Source organism: Palaemon carinicauda, chromosome 18, assembly GCF_036898095.1.
Source record: "Palaemon carinicauda isolate YSFRI2023 chromosome 18, ASM3689809v2, whole genome shotgun sequence".
NCBI lineage: Eukaryota > Metazoa > Arthropoda > Malacostraca > Decapoda > Palaemonidae > Palaemon > Palaemon carinicauda.
The window spans coordinates 38,945,731-38,960,000 of NC_090742.1; the positions used below are offsets into that span (position 1 = coordinate 38,945,731).

The window sequence follows — 14,270 nt, forward strand, 5'->3', positions numbered from 1 at the left end:
CACAAATGGATCCTCCAATGGGTAAAAAAAACTGTTAAAGATGTTGATGTATTGCACCAACATTAGTTTAAACTGCTTCTGTATTATAGAAATATGTTTGGATTTAATTAATCCAATCAAATATAACCATATTTTTTACATTACCTGTAGAATATTTTGGTTCCTTACAGTAAATATATACTTTACAGATGCTTCCGTAAGTCTTCTAGAAAAACCAGCGGGTGAAGTTTTTACCTTAGAAGAATTAGAAGCAGGATTGAAAAAACACACGCCTGCTGTCCTTTTCGTAGTTCAGGGTGAATCTTCAACTGGAGCATTGCAACCATTACAAGGTGTTGGTGCTCTTTGTAGAAAGTATGTAAGGTTTTGAATTCTAGACTTAACAACAGTTCAGTATTGCTATGTAGAATTTAATCCCTTTTCCGTAAAGTCAGAGCTTGTGTACTTGAAATTTGTCTAATTATAGCAGCATGAGAGCTAACAGTACAGTATTGCAATAGCTGCTCTGTTATTGGCAATTACTTGGTTCTAATTGTTTACTTTATTTTCTTAAACTTTTATTAGAAATTGTTGAAAAGATTGACAATATACCTAGACTTTTATATAATACAGTACAGTAGAACTAAAAGGTCTTTGACCCATACCTGTAACCTATTTTTGCCTTCTGCTTCGTATGTGTTCTTATTTCCTTCCTTTTTCTTCAAACAATTGGAAGATTTTCCACATTTGCATCTTGGTACAGAATGTACTACCCAGCAGCAGTGCTGGAATATATTCTGAGTTTTATAAATTTTAAGCTAATATATGCAGAAGCCACTTACCTAAACAGGTGCCAAAGTTTCTTAATTTTTTTACCATATTAGAATATGACTGAAATATTTTATTGCATCAAGTGTTTGTAGATGTGAGATTTTTATATGATTTGAATATAAACATGATGAAGCAGTTTTTTTTATAAAGTGCAGTTTACATTTTTATAATTTTTATTAGTGGCCATCATGGAATTGGCTATTCAAGGTGATTTCCAATTCATTTTGAAAAAAAAAAAGGAAACCTCGTAACGGGTACCGGTAATTTTTATGCACGCAAGAATGATGCAACAAATGCTTTGTAAAGTACAAAGAAAGTATATTTATTTTCATGGAGAGGAGATATTGCAGCAATTTTTTTGACAAAATAATCTTTCTTTTCTTTTTTATTTAGAGATGTATTTTTTTTTCTTTTTTAATTAAAGGTACAATGCAATACTAGCAGTTGATGCTGTGGCATCCTTAGGGGGTGTACCTTTTTACATGGATGACTGGCAGATTGATGTTGTGTATACAGGCACACAGAAAGTCATATCTGCACCTCCATCATTAGCCCCTATTGCTTTCGGTGACAGAGCTATGTAAGTTTTTAATGGTAAAATATCCGTAACTCATAGGAAATTATTCCCAGGGTTTTGTATCGGCATCACCAACATTAGGAAATGACATTTATGCAGAATTCTGTTTAGTGACATCAAAAGTTTCCTGTAAAATAGGTAAAAAATGCTAGTGAATGAAAACTATTATGTATGTACTAGATGTTGAGAACATCATGGTTAGTACTGTAATCCAGTATTTACTAGTTCAAATTGTAAAAGAACAAAAGCAAAACCCTATTTTATAAAGTTTACTAACAATAGAGAAGAGTAGTAAAATAAAGAACATATTTGCCATAAAATTATATGAAAGGCTTGAGCCATAACACATTTGAAGTGAAGAAAGGGCCTTATAAAGCCATCAAATTTGCAAGTTAATGTAAATGCATGTTACCTATGACTGGGATCCAGTGGTGGTCTGAGTTTATTAAAAGTAAATTAGAAGTCAGTTGATTTTTACCTACTTGATATTAGTAAAGGATAAAACTCAATGCACTAGTTTTCATCCTTTGGATTTGCAGGGCAAAAGTACATGCAAGAACGATTCCTGTAAGAAGCTTCTATGCAGATATGACGTGGCTTGCAAATTACTGGGGATGTGATGATCAACCTCGCAAGTAAGTTTTGTATTCCATTCCTAACTTATTTAAGTTCTTGTGTTATGGAATTTTGGTAGTTTTAAGTAATTTAATACTTGGAAAAACTTCTTTTTCAGCTTGAATATAAAGGATGAATCTTCATAGAGTAATGTTTTGTAGCCATTTCCTAATGAAAAGGAATTAAATACATCAGCATCATGTTCCAGTAAATATAAAATTGGAACTAATCCTATTATGTCCACTATTTTAGAAACTCCAAGATAATGCAGTATACCTTCCATTATTTTGGAGGGTGACGGTAAAACAATAAAATACTGTTCTATCCGTACTGTGATCCATACATATTGTTTACTATACCGTAATCCCTTCAATTGTAAATTGAAGTTTTTGTACAATTTGCTACATGAAAAAGTACACGAGAGCAACAAAGAGATGATGTTTAGTCTGTCTGTCTGTTTTTAGATTGCCCTAGCTTGAGGCCCTTGTGTCAATAAGCATAGGAGGAGATGATGATGATGATGATGATCTTGTGTTTTACCTAAGGTAGGACAATCTAAATGGGGTAAACATCATCTCTTTGTTGCTCTTGTGTACTTTTTCATCATTGTACCCTCATTTATCATTATTCACTTTGTTCCCTGTGCTCATTTGCATCTCTCTATACATTTATTGTTGAACTTACAATATTTTCTATTTTAAAAGGGTTAACTAACTTATTTCAATGAACCTATCTGATATTTAATTATACCTCATTATGTTTCAAGTGCTAGTTTTTCAGCAAGAATAGGTAGAAACAAAAGTTCTTCCTAAAACTGAGTACCCCGCAAAGAGGTTGAAATCTCTAATCTCGAGATATTGATACTATTGACAGTACAGTACTAGCATAATATGTTTACATTTGCTTAAATATCACAATTTCACTGGTTTGGTATCGTCCTTATTTTGGTTTTTTGTGTTTTATTAGAATTTTATGTATGTCTTCCTCGGCAGATTCTAACTGTGAGGTTATGTGCCACCCTTTGTAAGACAATGTTATTTTGAGTTTTAAGTAACCCTCACATTTAGATGTGTTGATTGTAGAGGTAGTTAGCTATTTACAGAATGTCAAGAATGTCAGCCAGGGCTGCTCTGAGGGTGAAATTTCATAATTCCTTAAAGGGAAAGGAAATAAAAGTAATGTTTGGAAAAGACTTCTGAAAGAGTCATGCAGTACAGTTTGTTAAGAATACTTTGGTACCTCCAGTTACCATCACCCAGGGAAAATTAACATACTAACCAATCAACCGTGCAGGAAGTGCTCCTCCTGCTCACAGAATGGCCCTTGTGCCATCAGGGGTCAACCCAATTTGAGAGAAAGTAAGTCCTTGAAAATTGTCAGTTTCAGGTCTTATTTAAAAAAATTACACACATGCTAATACTATCACATCTGGTGCTGAGCAAAGTCAACAACAGGGGTTGCCATTCAGATCGGGTAGAAATGCTCATTTCTCTTTTTCATTGCCAAAACTTTTAGGCATATGATTATTTAGTAATTATTGAACTATTGTAATGAATATATGAATTTACATTTTTAAATATTTAACTTAGCCGGTGAATATATAATAGCTGAGCCTCCGGCGGCTCGACAGAAAAACACACAAAAACTCGCGAGCGATCGCTATGAAGGTTGCGGGTGTGCCCACTAGCGCCAACTATCGGCCAGATACCGCATATACATGTAAACAGACCCAATTTTTCTCTGTCGGCCTTAACGACAAGACGTATCAATACTCGCTGTATAACCTGGAGTTTTCTCAACATATTTGGTGAAGTACAGTGAACCCTCGCTACTTCGCGGTTCGACAATCGCGGATTCACCACTTCGCGGGGTTTTCCCATAACCCATATATATATACATATCGCGGATTTTCCGGAAAATTCGAAAATACCGCGAAATCTGAAGACCCCCAAATACGATATTTTGTTACCTGTAATTCCATTAATACTGTAATTAGTAATATCTGCTCTTACTGATTGTTCATTGCATTACATATGATATATAATTCAGCACAGAAAGAAATAAAACACGAAAAGAGAATGTGATCATACGATAATTCAGTACGTAGTAAAATTAAATCGAACATGAAACGCAAATCAGATGCAGTCATACCATATTAGAATGGTGTGTACTGTAATGGATGTGCTTCTTGTCCATGAATCTTTTGTATGTATACGTACGTAGTACAGTACTGCATCCAATAATATTCTTTGTTGCAAAAATCACATTTCGAATAAGTGTACGAGAGAGAGAGAGAGAGAGAGAGAGAGAGAGAGAGAGAGAGAGAGAGAGAGAGGCGTAAAATAGCGTACGTAAAGTGTGTATTATTATTATTGTTATTATTATTATTATTGTTGTTGTTGTTAATAAAATTATTATTGTTATTATTATTATCATTATTATTATTATTACTGTACAGTATTATTATCATTATTTATTATTATTACGGTATTGTACTTAATCTACGTACGTTCAGTATGCGCGGGGCATCTTCTATGAGTAGGTAACCAACGCATCATAGTACTGTAAGACGGGTTGTGATTGGTTCAAGCGCTGATAGATGACGAATCAGAACTCAAGTTTTGTTATCTAGCCTGTGATTGGTGTTTTGCCCGCATCTTCTACCCGCAGCATCAAAGTTCTCGCGGGGCTGGATCGTTCACTTTCTCTTACCGCGTATCGCTGAGTAGACGTTCTTAAGTTTGTGAATCTGTGCTGTGTGCGACTTTTTTAAGTTGAACTTTTTGTCAAATCCTACTGTAATGGCTCCCAAGCGTTCTGCTTCTCTTAAGGCTGGTAGTGAGCCTAAACGCCACCGAAGGATGATGACGATAGCTGAGAAGGTTACGCTTCTCGACATGTTAAAAGATGGTAGAAGTTACGCGGCCGCCGGCCGCCATTTTGGCATCAACGAATCCACCGTTCGCTATATCAAAAAGGACGAGGCGAACATTAGAAAGACGGCTGCAATCACCTTTAGCAGATCAGCGAAGCGAGTCGTTACAACGCGTAATAAAACGATCGTACGCATGGAAGGTGCTTTAGCTGTGTGGATTGCCGACTGCCGGAAGAAGAACATAGCCTTGGATACGAACACCATCCAAACAAAGGCTTTGAGTTTATATGAGAATTTTGCTGCAAAGGAACCTAAAGACGACGACGGCAACCATGCTGAAGATGATGATGATGCAGATGATCCTCAACCAGGGACATCCACTGATTCCCAGCCTCAGAAACGTTTTTCCGCAAGCAAAGGATGGTTCGCGAAGTTTCAGAAACGCTTCTCCCTGAAAAGCGTTTCCCTGCATGGGGAGTCTGCTTCCGCTGACACTGCCGCTGCTGAAACTTACGTGAACCAGACGTTCAAGAATATTATCGCCGAATGTGGATACAAGCCGGAACAAGTCTTTAATATGGATGAGACTGGCTTGTTTTGGAAGAGAATGCCGTCGCGAACTTTCCTGTTCAAAGAGGAAGCCAAAGCCTCTGGCTTTAAGGCATTCAAGGATCGCGTTACTCTCGTGATGTGTGGCAATGCTGCTGGATTTTTGTTAAAGCCGGGGCTTATTTATAAGTCGAAAAATCCTCGCTCTTTGAAAAATAAAAATAAGAATCTCCTTCCCGTGTACTGGATGCATAATCAAAAAGCATGGATTACGAAGATGCTGACCTCCAACTGGTTCCACCAGTGTTTTATCCCGCAAGTCAGTAAATATCTCTTAGAGAAGGGCTTGCCATTCAAGATCCTTCTCCTTATGGATAACGCTGGTGGACACGCAACTGACCTGTCGCATGAGGGCATTCAGGTTGAGTTCCTGCCACCCAACACCACGTCATTAATTCAACCGATAGACCAGGGGGTTATCAGGGCGTTCAAGGCCCTCTACACGAAGAATACCTTGGCGGACCTCGTTGCGTGTGTGGATGCTGCCCAAGATGACGAGGATGAAGATTTCAACTTGAAGGCGTACTGGCGGCAGTACACCATAGCCACGTGCCTGCAGAATATTCAGAAGGCACTTCAAGAGATGAAACCTGCAACCGTGAATGCGAGCTGGAAGAAGTTGTGGCCCGATATTGTTTACGACGACAAGGGATTTACTCCGTCGGAAATCCAACACTCTGCAATACGGAAATCTGTGCAGTTGGCTGCCATAATTGGAGGTGACGGGTTTGGCGACATGACGACTGAAGACGTCGACGAGTTGTTGGACTGCCATTCCCAGCCCCTAACTGACGCAGACCTCGAAGACCTGACGAAATCGGCAAGTGAGGAAGAGAGTGATACCCAGGAAGAGACCCAAGAAAATGTCGAAGAAACGGGCTTAACATTAGAACGGCTTGCCAAGGCCTGCAACCACGCGGAGTTGAAAGAAATGTTGCAAGAGTGGGACGAGGATATGGTTCGCTCGATGCAATTCTGCAACAAGGTTGATGACATAATGACTCCCTACAAAATGCTCTTGGATCGAAAAAAGAAGCAGCGGCAACAACTTCCGATCACAATGTTCTTCCAGCCTCGCAAAAAAGAGCCAGTTCCTCCTGCTAGTACGCCTTCGGAAGAAATTGAAGTTTCCCAGGAAGAAGTTGAAGAGGTGTCCCAGGAAAAGACACCTCCGTCTGAAGAGACGTAAAATACTATCATTGGCTGCACAGTAGAACACATCATCAGCTTCATCATCATCATTTCTACTGTGCAGCAAATTCATCGCCATCACCATTCAAGTTTTTCTTCAACTTCTTTCGTGGTGAGTACAGTAACAATCTTTATTTTTTACTTTAATATTCTTACTGCCTGTTTTATAGTTTAGTAATGTACGTACTGTATGCATTAAGTTAAAGGGAAGGTTTTAAAAGTCTACATGTTGTAACCTATCATATTTTTTTTGTTTAAAATTTACATTTACGTACGTAAAACAATCTCTCTCTCTCTCTCTCTCTCTCTCTCTCTCTCTCTCTCTCTCTCTCTCTCTCTCTCTCTCTCTCTCTCTCTCTCTCTCTCGTAAATTGTTTTCCTGCTTTGCTACGTACAATACTGTATAATTTATATTTGTAAGGTAACATATTTTGTAAATGCTTTTACTGTAAATACTGTATGTACTGTATCATTATTTATCACTATCATCATGCGCGTTAAATGCCTTGTTTGTTCTGAGCGTGGTTGTTTACTGAGTGTACACGCCGTCGTTTCAGGCGGCGTCATAAAGAAAAACATTTCATTTGGAAGTCCTAAGAAAAATACGTAAACTAAAACATTGGTAATAAACAAATCAACATACAGTACAGTACTGTATAATCAATATAATCGATGCAAAAACTAACCTATACATTTATGTGTACTGTACACTAAATGAGTTTGTTTCTTCATTATGATCAGAGATGAACGTAAACAAAACATTGGTTGCCATTTTTTATCGTGCTTTTTAGGTGTTTAGGAAACGCATGATATAAAATCGCCTTTAATATTTGTGCCTGTTTTAGTTTAGGGTGCTGTAGTACATGCATTAAGTGTTCTGTACATTAAAGGGTGGTTTGTTAACAGTACTACGTACAAGGGAAGGTTTTAAAAGTCCGAATATACATGTTAAATAAATAGGTAAATATGATGTCACTACTTCGCGGATTTTCACCTATCGCGCCCGCGTCTGGAACCTATCTACCGCGATAAACGAGAGTTCACTGTACTTCCTTTTGGTTTGAGCTTTCGCAGTGCAGGTGTTTTATCTTCAACTTGAATCTTGAACTCGTTTTTGGATAGATTTAATTTTTGATGACTTTGGATTGTTTTTTGGACTTTCTTTGACTTTTAAATAGCCGACCCTTCCCTTAGTACGGAAGTGTGTTTTAGGCTTTTAGCAATTATCTTATCACGTTATAAATTGTTGTTAATTATAGATTTTCCTCTATATATTTTATATCTCAACCGCCTTTATTAGGCCTCTTCGATTAGCTTTCCATTGATAATAAACATCAAGATAAATTTTAATGATTTGTTTATATGCGACCTTTCCTATTTCTCCTCTAATCCGAGAGTAGGCGGTCCTAACTTGGAAACCGAAGTTAAACAACGTTGAGCCCTTTCAATCGTAAATAACTTTTACAGAGCAAATGTTTTAAAACTTACTAAATGAATATTTTTTAGTAGATATTTTATGAAAGATTTTCTTTGAATAGTCTTCGTACTGTTTCAAAGATGAACTAACGTTTAGTTTATTTATGCTACGCAGTATGCGCTCTATCGTTACGATAGAGAGAGAGAGAATCACGGTTTCACTTTGCAGAAAGAGTAAATCGATTCTGACGTTTTGTTCATTCTTCTTTCAAACTTAATGTTTTAAATACTATTTTAAAGGAACTTGTTAATTGAAAAACCTTTCAGTTTTTTCCTTTGGTTAAATAACCTGTTTATTGACGAAAGGTAAGTGGGCTCTTCTCTTCGGTGCGAAATCAAGAGAGAGAGAGAGACGGAGAGAGAGAGAGGAAGAGAGAACGTTCCGATCTTTATTCTCGTCCCAAGCGAGTAACGTTGTTCTCGAGTCAGTTTTTTTTTGCTCTCGTCCCTAGTCTCTGTACGGGGAGAAAGGATAAAACGTTTTTAGTTTTTATTCTCGTCCCAAGGCACTGTACGGTGAGAGATTGAAAACGTAGTTTTGAATGAACTAGTGTTTAGTCTCCTTCCCAGCCACTGATCTTTTTATCTTAATATATGTTTACTGTTTTTTGCTTGTATTAATGTGCTTACATTATACGACTGATTTCGCAATTATAACCTTTTGATGAGGGTAGAATTGCGTGCTTCAGGTAGAAATCAGTTTTATTCATACCTAATGTGAATTGTTGAAAAATTCGATTTCAGTGAAGTAAGTGCAAAACAGAAAATCGTAGTGATAAAGTGATAATTGCGCAAAGTGTTATCAGTGTTGCAACCGAGGGTTCGTCTGTTCGTGCCTGTCGTTCGCCTAGTCCGAGACCTCTTGCAAGCTCCCAAGCCCAGGGGAGAAGTAATGTCGTACGACTTATGGGTTCGAGAGGACTTGATCAGCGAACAGACGTTCCCTCTATGGTTTCAGGCGTGTCTCATCAACACCGCCCCTACCATAAGACGAGCGAGACGATTTTCTCCTCGTCATCCGAAGGCTTTTCGCATAAGAAACCGTGGAATAAGGTTTCGAGGCCCTTTAAGCGAAAGTCAGTCCTTTCAGGACAGGTCCAGCGTCCTGGTTGTAACCATTAGGACAGCTCTGACCCTATGCAGTCATCGGAAGACTGCTCGCCGCCTAAACAAAAGCGTAACACAGGCTCCGAGAGTCTTTTTGTAGACAAGGTTTTGCAGTCACAGACGTTACCCTCGTCTCTTACCGCAACCATTCCCGTTGATCCTAAATGGGTTGTACGGCAAGACATGCAGAATAAGCTTGCCTCTCTTATGGAGGACTATTCTGTTGAGCAGGTTCACGATGATCCTCGCCGCTTAGCTGATCGAGATCTTGGCCGTCAGCCGCCCAAACGAGTCTTTGCTCGTCCTGTTGACATTGACGTTACAAAGTCACGTCAATCGTGTTTTGTAGAGCCTCACTCGATGCAGTCCCGTGTTGACTCTCAGCCGCTTGTGGACGTTCAGCCGCTGCCACTTGCTCTTGTTGACGTTCAGGACGTTCACCAACCAGCATAGTTGACTTGTTTTGACGTTGAGCGTCAAGCACCGCAGTCAAGAGTTGTTTTGACTGTTCAGTCTAAGCAGTCAAGGCAGTCTCGAGTTGACGTCGAACGTCCTCCCGCACCTGTTGTTGTTACTGGTCAGTCCTTTAAGCAGTTACATAACATAGCGTCCTTGACTGCTACTGTTGCTCCTTTGCGTGTGGACTCTGCTTGTCAAGCATTGCCACCACGGCAGGTCTCTCCCTTGCTTGAGACTCGGCTATTGTCGGACAAGGTTCCTTCAGTTGAGGAAGTTGCTGATCCCCCTCCTACTGATATTCCCTTGAGGACTCTGTCAGACGGAGAGGAGCCTAAAGCTGCTCAGCCCTCTATGGACTTTAAATAAATCATGCTGATTTTTAAGGATCTTTGTCCGGATCTTTTTGTCACTGCTGCTCCTCGTTCGCCTAAACGTCAATGTTTACACTAGGCCTAGCTACTTCGAAGCCGTTGTTTTATAAGCTAGTGCTCTCTCACTCTTCTAAGAGAGCTTTACGTTTGCTAGGCGACTAGTTAGTCACCAGGAGGAGTTTGGGGGAGACAGCCTTTGCTTTCCCTACTTTTAAGCTGGCTTATAGAGCGAGAGTCTGATATGACACGGGAGAAGTTCTCGGCTTGGGAGTTCCTGCCTCTGCCCAGATAGACTTCTCAAACCTCATAGACTCTCCCTGGCGCCTGGCCATGAGACGCTCCAAGATTTTATGGTCGACTTCAGAGCTAGACCATTTCCTGTTAGAAGTTTTTTCGAGCATTTGAAGTTTTGCTGTACAATTATGTCATGCATAAACGAGGCTTTCAGGGATGGCTCCATGATCTGCCAGTCACGTTCTCTGCAGGAACAAGTCCCTCAGGGATGGCTCCAATGATCTGGCAGCCATGTTCACTGCAGGAGTACGTAAGAGGCAAGTGCGCTCAATGTGTTCATTGTCAAGACAAACTTCACAATGAAGTCTACCAGGCTGTCTTGACAGCATTAATGGAAGGCGACTGGATGGTCTCTCTCGACCTTCAGGAGGCATACTTCCACATTCCTATACACCCGGATTCCCAACCGTTTCTGAGGTTTGTTTACTGGAATGTGGGGTACCAGTTTCGAGCCCTGTGCTTTGGCCTCAGTCCTGCTCCTCTCGTGTTTACGAGGCTCATGAGGAATGGGGCAAAATCCCTCCATCTATCGGGGATCCGAGCCTCCCTGTACTTGAACGACTGTCTTCTCAGAGCATCGTCCAGTCTTCGCTGTCTGCAGGATCTACATTGGACGTTGAGTCTGGCCAGGGAGTTGGGACTTTTGGTCAACCTAAAAGTCCCAACTGATCCCATCCCAGATTATTCTATATTTGGGGATGGAGATTCGCAGTTCAGTTTTTTTTTTCGGGCTTTTCCGTCTGCCACCCGAATAGAACAAGCCCTGCTCGAAGTCCAACTAATGCTGAAAAGAGAACGTTTGTTCAGTCAGGAGTTGGAACAGTCTCGTAGGGACTCTCTCATCCCTGGAGCAGTTTGTCTCACTAGGGAGACTACACCTTCTGCCTCTCCGGTTCCATCTAGCCTCTCACTGGAACTAGGACAAGACGTTATCATTCCCAGTCTCCGAACCAGTAAAGGCATGCCTGAAATGGTGGGACAGCAATATCAGTCTGAGAGAGGGACTATCCCTAGCAGTCAAGAACCCAAAACACGTGTTGTTCTCAGACGCGTCGGATTTGGGTTGGGGTGCGACCCTGGACGGTCGGGAATGCTCGGGTCTGTGGACCTCAAGTCAGAAGAGCATGCACATCAACGGCAAGGAGCTATTAGCAGTCCACTTGGCCTTGATGATATTCGAAAGCTTCTTCGAAACTAAGTAGTAGAGGTCAAATCAGACAACACCACAGCTTTGGCGTACATCTCCAAGCAAGGAGGCACACACTCCTTCACGCTGCTCGAGATCGCAAGGGACCTTCTCTTATGGTCAAGAAATCGAGGCATCTCCCTGTTGACGAGATTCATCCAGGGGGACTTGAACGTCTTGACAGACTGTCTCAGTCGGAGGGGTCAGGTGATACCCACGGAATGGACCCTCCACAAGGACGTGGGCAAGAGTCTTTGGGCTACTTGGGGTCAACCCACCATAGACCTCTTTGCCTCCTCGTTGACCAAAAGGTTACCAATATATTGCTCTCCAGTCCTAGATACAGAAGCAATCCACATAGATGCGTTTCTACTGGATTGGTCTCTTCTGGACTTATATGCATTCCCACCATTCAAGATAGTCAACAAGGTACTGCAGAAGTTCGCCTCTCACGAAGGGACAAGGTTGACGTTGGTTGCTACCCTCTGGCCCGCGAGAGAGTGGTTCACCGAGGTACTTCAATGGCTGGTAGACTTTCCAAGAAGTCTTCCTCTAAGGGTAGATCTGTTACGTCAGCCCCACGTAAAGAATGTCCATCAAGGCCTCCCCGCTCTTCGTTTGACTTCCTTCAGACTATCGAAAGACTCGAGCTCGAGGCTTTTCGAAGGAGGCAGCCAGTGCGATTGCAAGAGCGAGGAGAGCTTCCACCATTAGAGTATACCAGTCGAAGTGGGAAGTCTTTCGAGACTGGTGCAAGTCAGCATCTGTGTCCTCGTCCAGTACCTCTGTAGCCCAAATCGCAGATTTTCTTTTACATCTGAGAAAGGTTCGCTCCCTTTCAGCTCCCACGATTAAGGGCTACAGGAGCATGTTGGCTTCGGTCTTTCGACATAGAGGCTTAGATCTTTCCAACAATAAAGATCTCCAAGATCTCCTTAAGTCTTTCGAGACCTCTAAGGAACGTCGTTTGGCAACTCCTGGATGGAACTTAGACGTGGTCCTAAGGTTCCTCATGTCAGACAGGTTTGAGCCATTACATTCAGCCTCCCTGAAGGATCTCACCCTCAAGACACTTTTCCTAGTGTGCTTGGCTTCGGCTAAAAGGGTCAGTGAACTTCATGCCTTCAGTAAGAACATCGGCTTTTCTACAGAAAAAGCCACTTGTTCACTTCAACTTGGTTTCCTGGCCAAAAATGAACTGCCTTCTCGTCCTTGGCCTAAATCTTTTGATATTCCTTGCTTATCAGAGATCGTAGGCAACGAACTGGAAAGAGTATTATGTCCTGTTAGAGCTCTTAAGTTCTATTTAGCTCGTACTAAGTCATTACGAGGTAAATCTGAGGCATTATGGTGCTCAGTTTAGAAACCATCATTGCCTATGTCAAAGAATGCTTTGTCATATTTTATCAGATTTTTAATACGAGAAGCTCATTCTCACTTGAATGAGAAAGACCGATGTTTGCTTAAGGTTAAGACGCACGAAGTTAGAGCTATAGCAACCTCCGTGGCCTTCAAGCAAAATAAATCTCTGCAAAGTATTATGGACGCGACTTTTTGGAGAAGCAAGTCAGTGTTCGCGTCATTTTACTTAAAAGATGTCCAGACTCTTTACGAGGACTGCTACACACTGGGTCCATTCGTTGCAGCGAGTGCAGTAGTGGGTGAGGGTTCTACCACTACATTACCCTAATTCCAATATCCTTTTTAATCTGTCTCTTGAAATGTTTTTAATATTGTTTTTTGGGTTGTACGGAAGGCTAAGAAGCCTTTCGCATCCTGGTTGATTTGGCGGGTGGTCAAAGTCATTTCTTGAGAGCGCCCAGATTAGGGGTTTGATGAGGTCCTGTTGTATGGGTTGCAGCCCTTAATACTTCAGCTCCTGGGAGTCTTTCAGCATCCTAAGAGGATCGCTGGGCTTCGTGAGGAAGACAGACTAATAAGGCAGAGTAATCGTCTAAGTCAACTTCCTTACCAGGTACCTTTTTATATTTGGGTTTTGTTATGATATAACTGTCAAAAACTCTAAGCATATACGCTGTAAACTTAATTAACTCTGGTCTCTACCCACCACCATGGGTGTGAATCAGCTATTATATATTCACCGGCTAAGTTAAATATTTAAAAATGATATTTTAATTATATAATAAATTTTTGAATATACTTACCCGGTGAATATATTAATTAAAGGCCCCCCCTTCCTCCCCGATAGAGACCCAGCGGGATGAGAAAAATTGGGTCTGTTTACATGTCTATGCGGTATCTGGCCGATAGTTGGCGCTAGTGGGCACACCCGCAACCTTCATAGCGATCGCTCGCGAGTTTTTGTGTGTTTTTCTGTCGAGCCGCCGGAGGCTCAGCTATTATATATTCACCGGGTAAGTATATTCAAAAATTTATTTTATAATTAAAATATCATTTTTCGCTATAAATGCCATTTCCCCTTTTCATTGCCAAAACTTTTAGGCATATGATTATTGGGTAATTATTGAACTACAGTACTATAATAAATATTCTAATGAATATATGATTGTACATTTTTCTCTAACTTTTTTTTTTGGCGGGGGGGGGGGTTTGGAATTTAGTTTGTATCATTTCATCTTTCCCATCAGCAAAAGATTTAAAATTTATGACCTTTTTGCATTAACGTCAGGACATTAGTAAAACCTGCATAACAATTTTTCAAACTTCATCAAGAATGTG

General features: G+C 40.7%; 1 protein-coding gene across 2 annotated transcripts in view; it reads left to right on the plus strand.

The window, feature by feature from the left end:
- Agxt (Alanine-glyoxylate aminotransferase) overlaps nt 1–14,270 on the plus strand; it is a 45,621-nt gene that overhangs the window by 28,471 nt on the left and 2,880 nt on the right. For both annotated transcript variants that reach the window (XM_068392300.1, XM_068392299.1), the window contains exons 5-7: nt 189–354; nt 1,235–1,390; nt 1,927–2,022. In XM_068392300.1, coding sequence (XP_068248401.1) covers nt 189–354; nt 1,235–1,390; nt 1,927–2,022 — 418 coding nt within the window. The remainder of the gene's footprint in view (nt 1–188; nt 355–1,234; nt 1,391–1,926; nt 2,023–14,270) is intronic.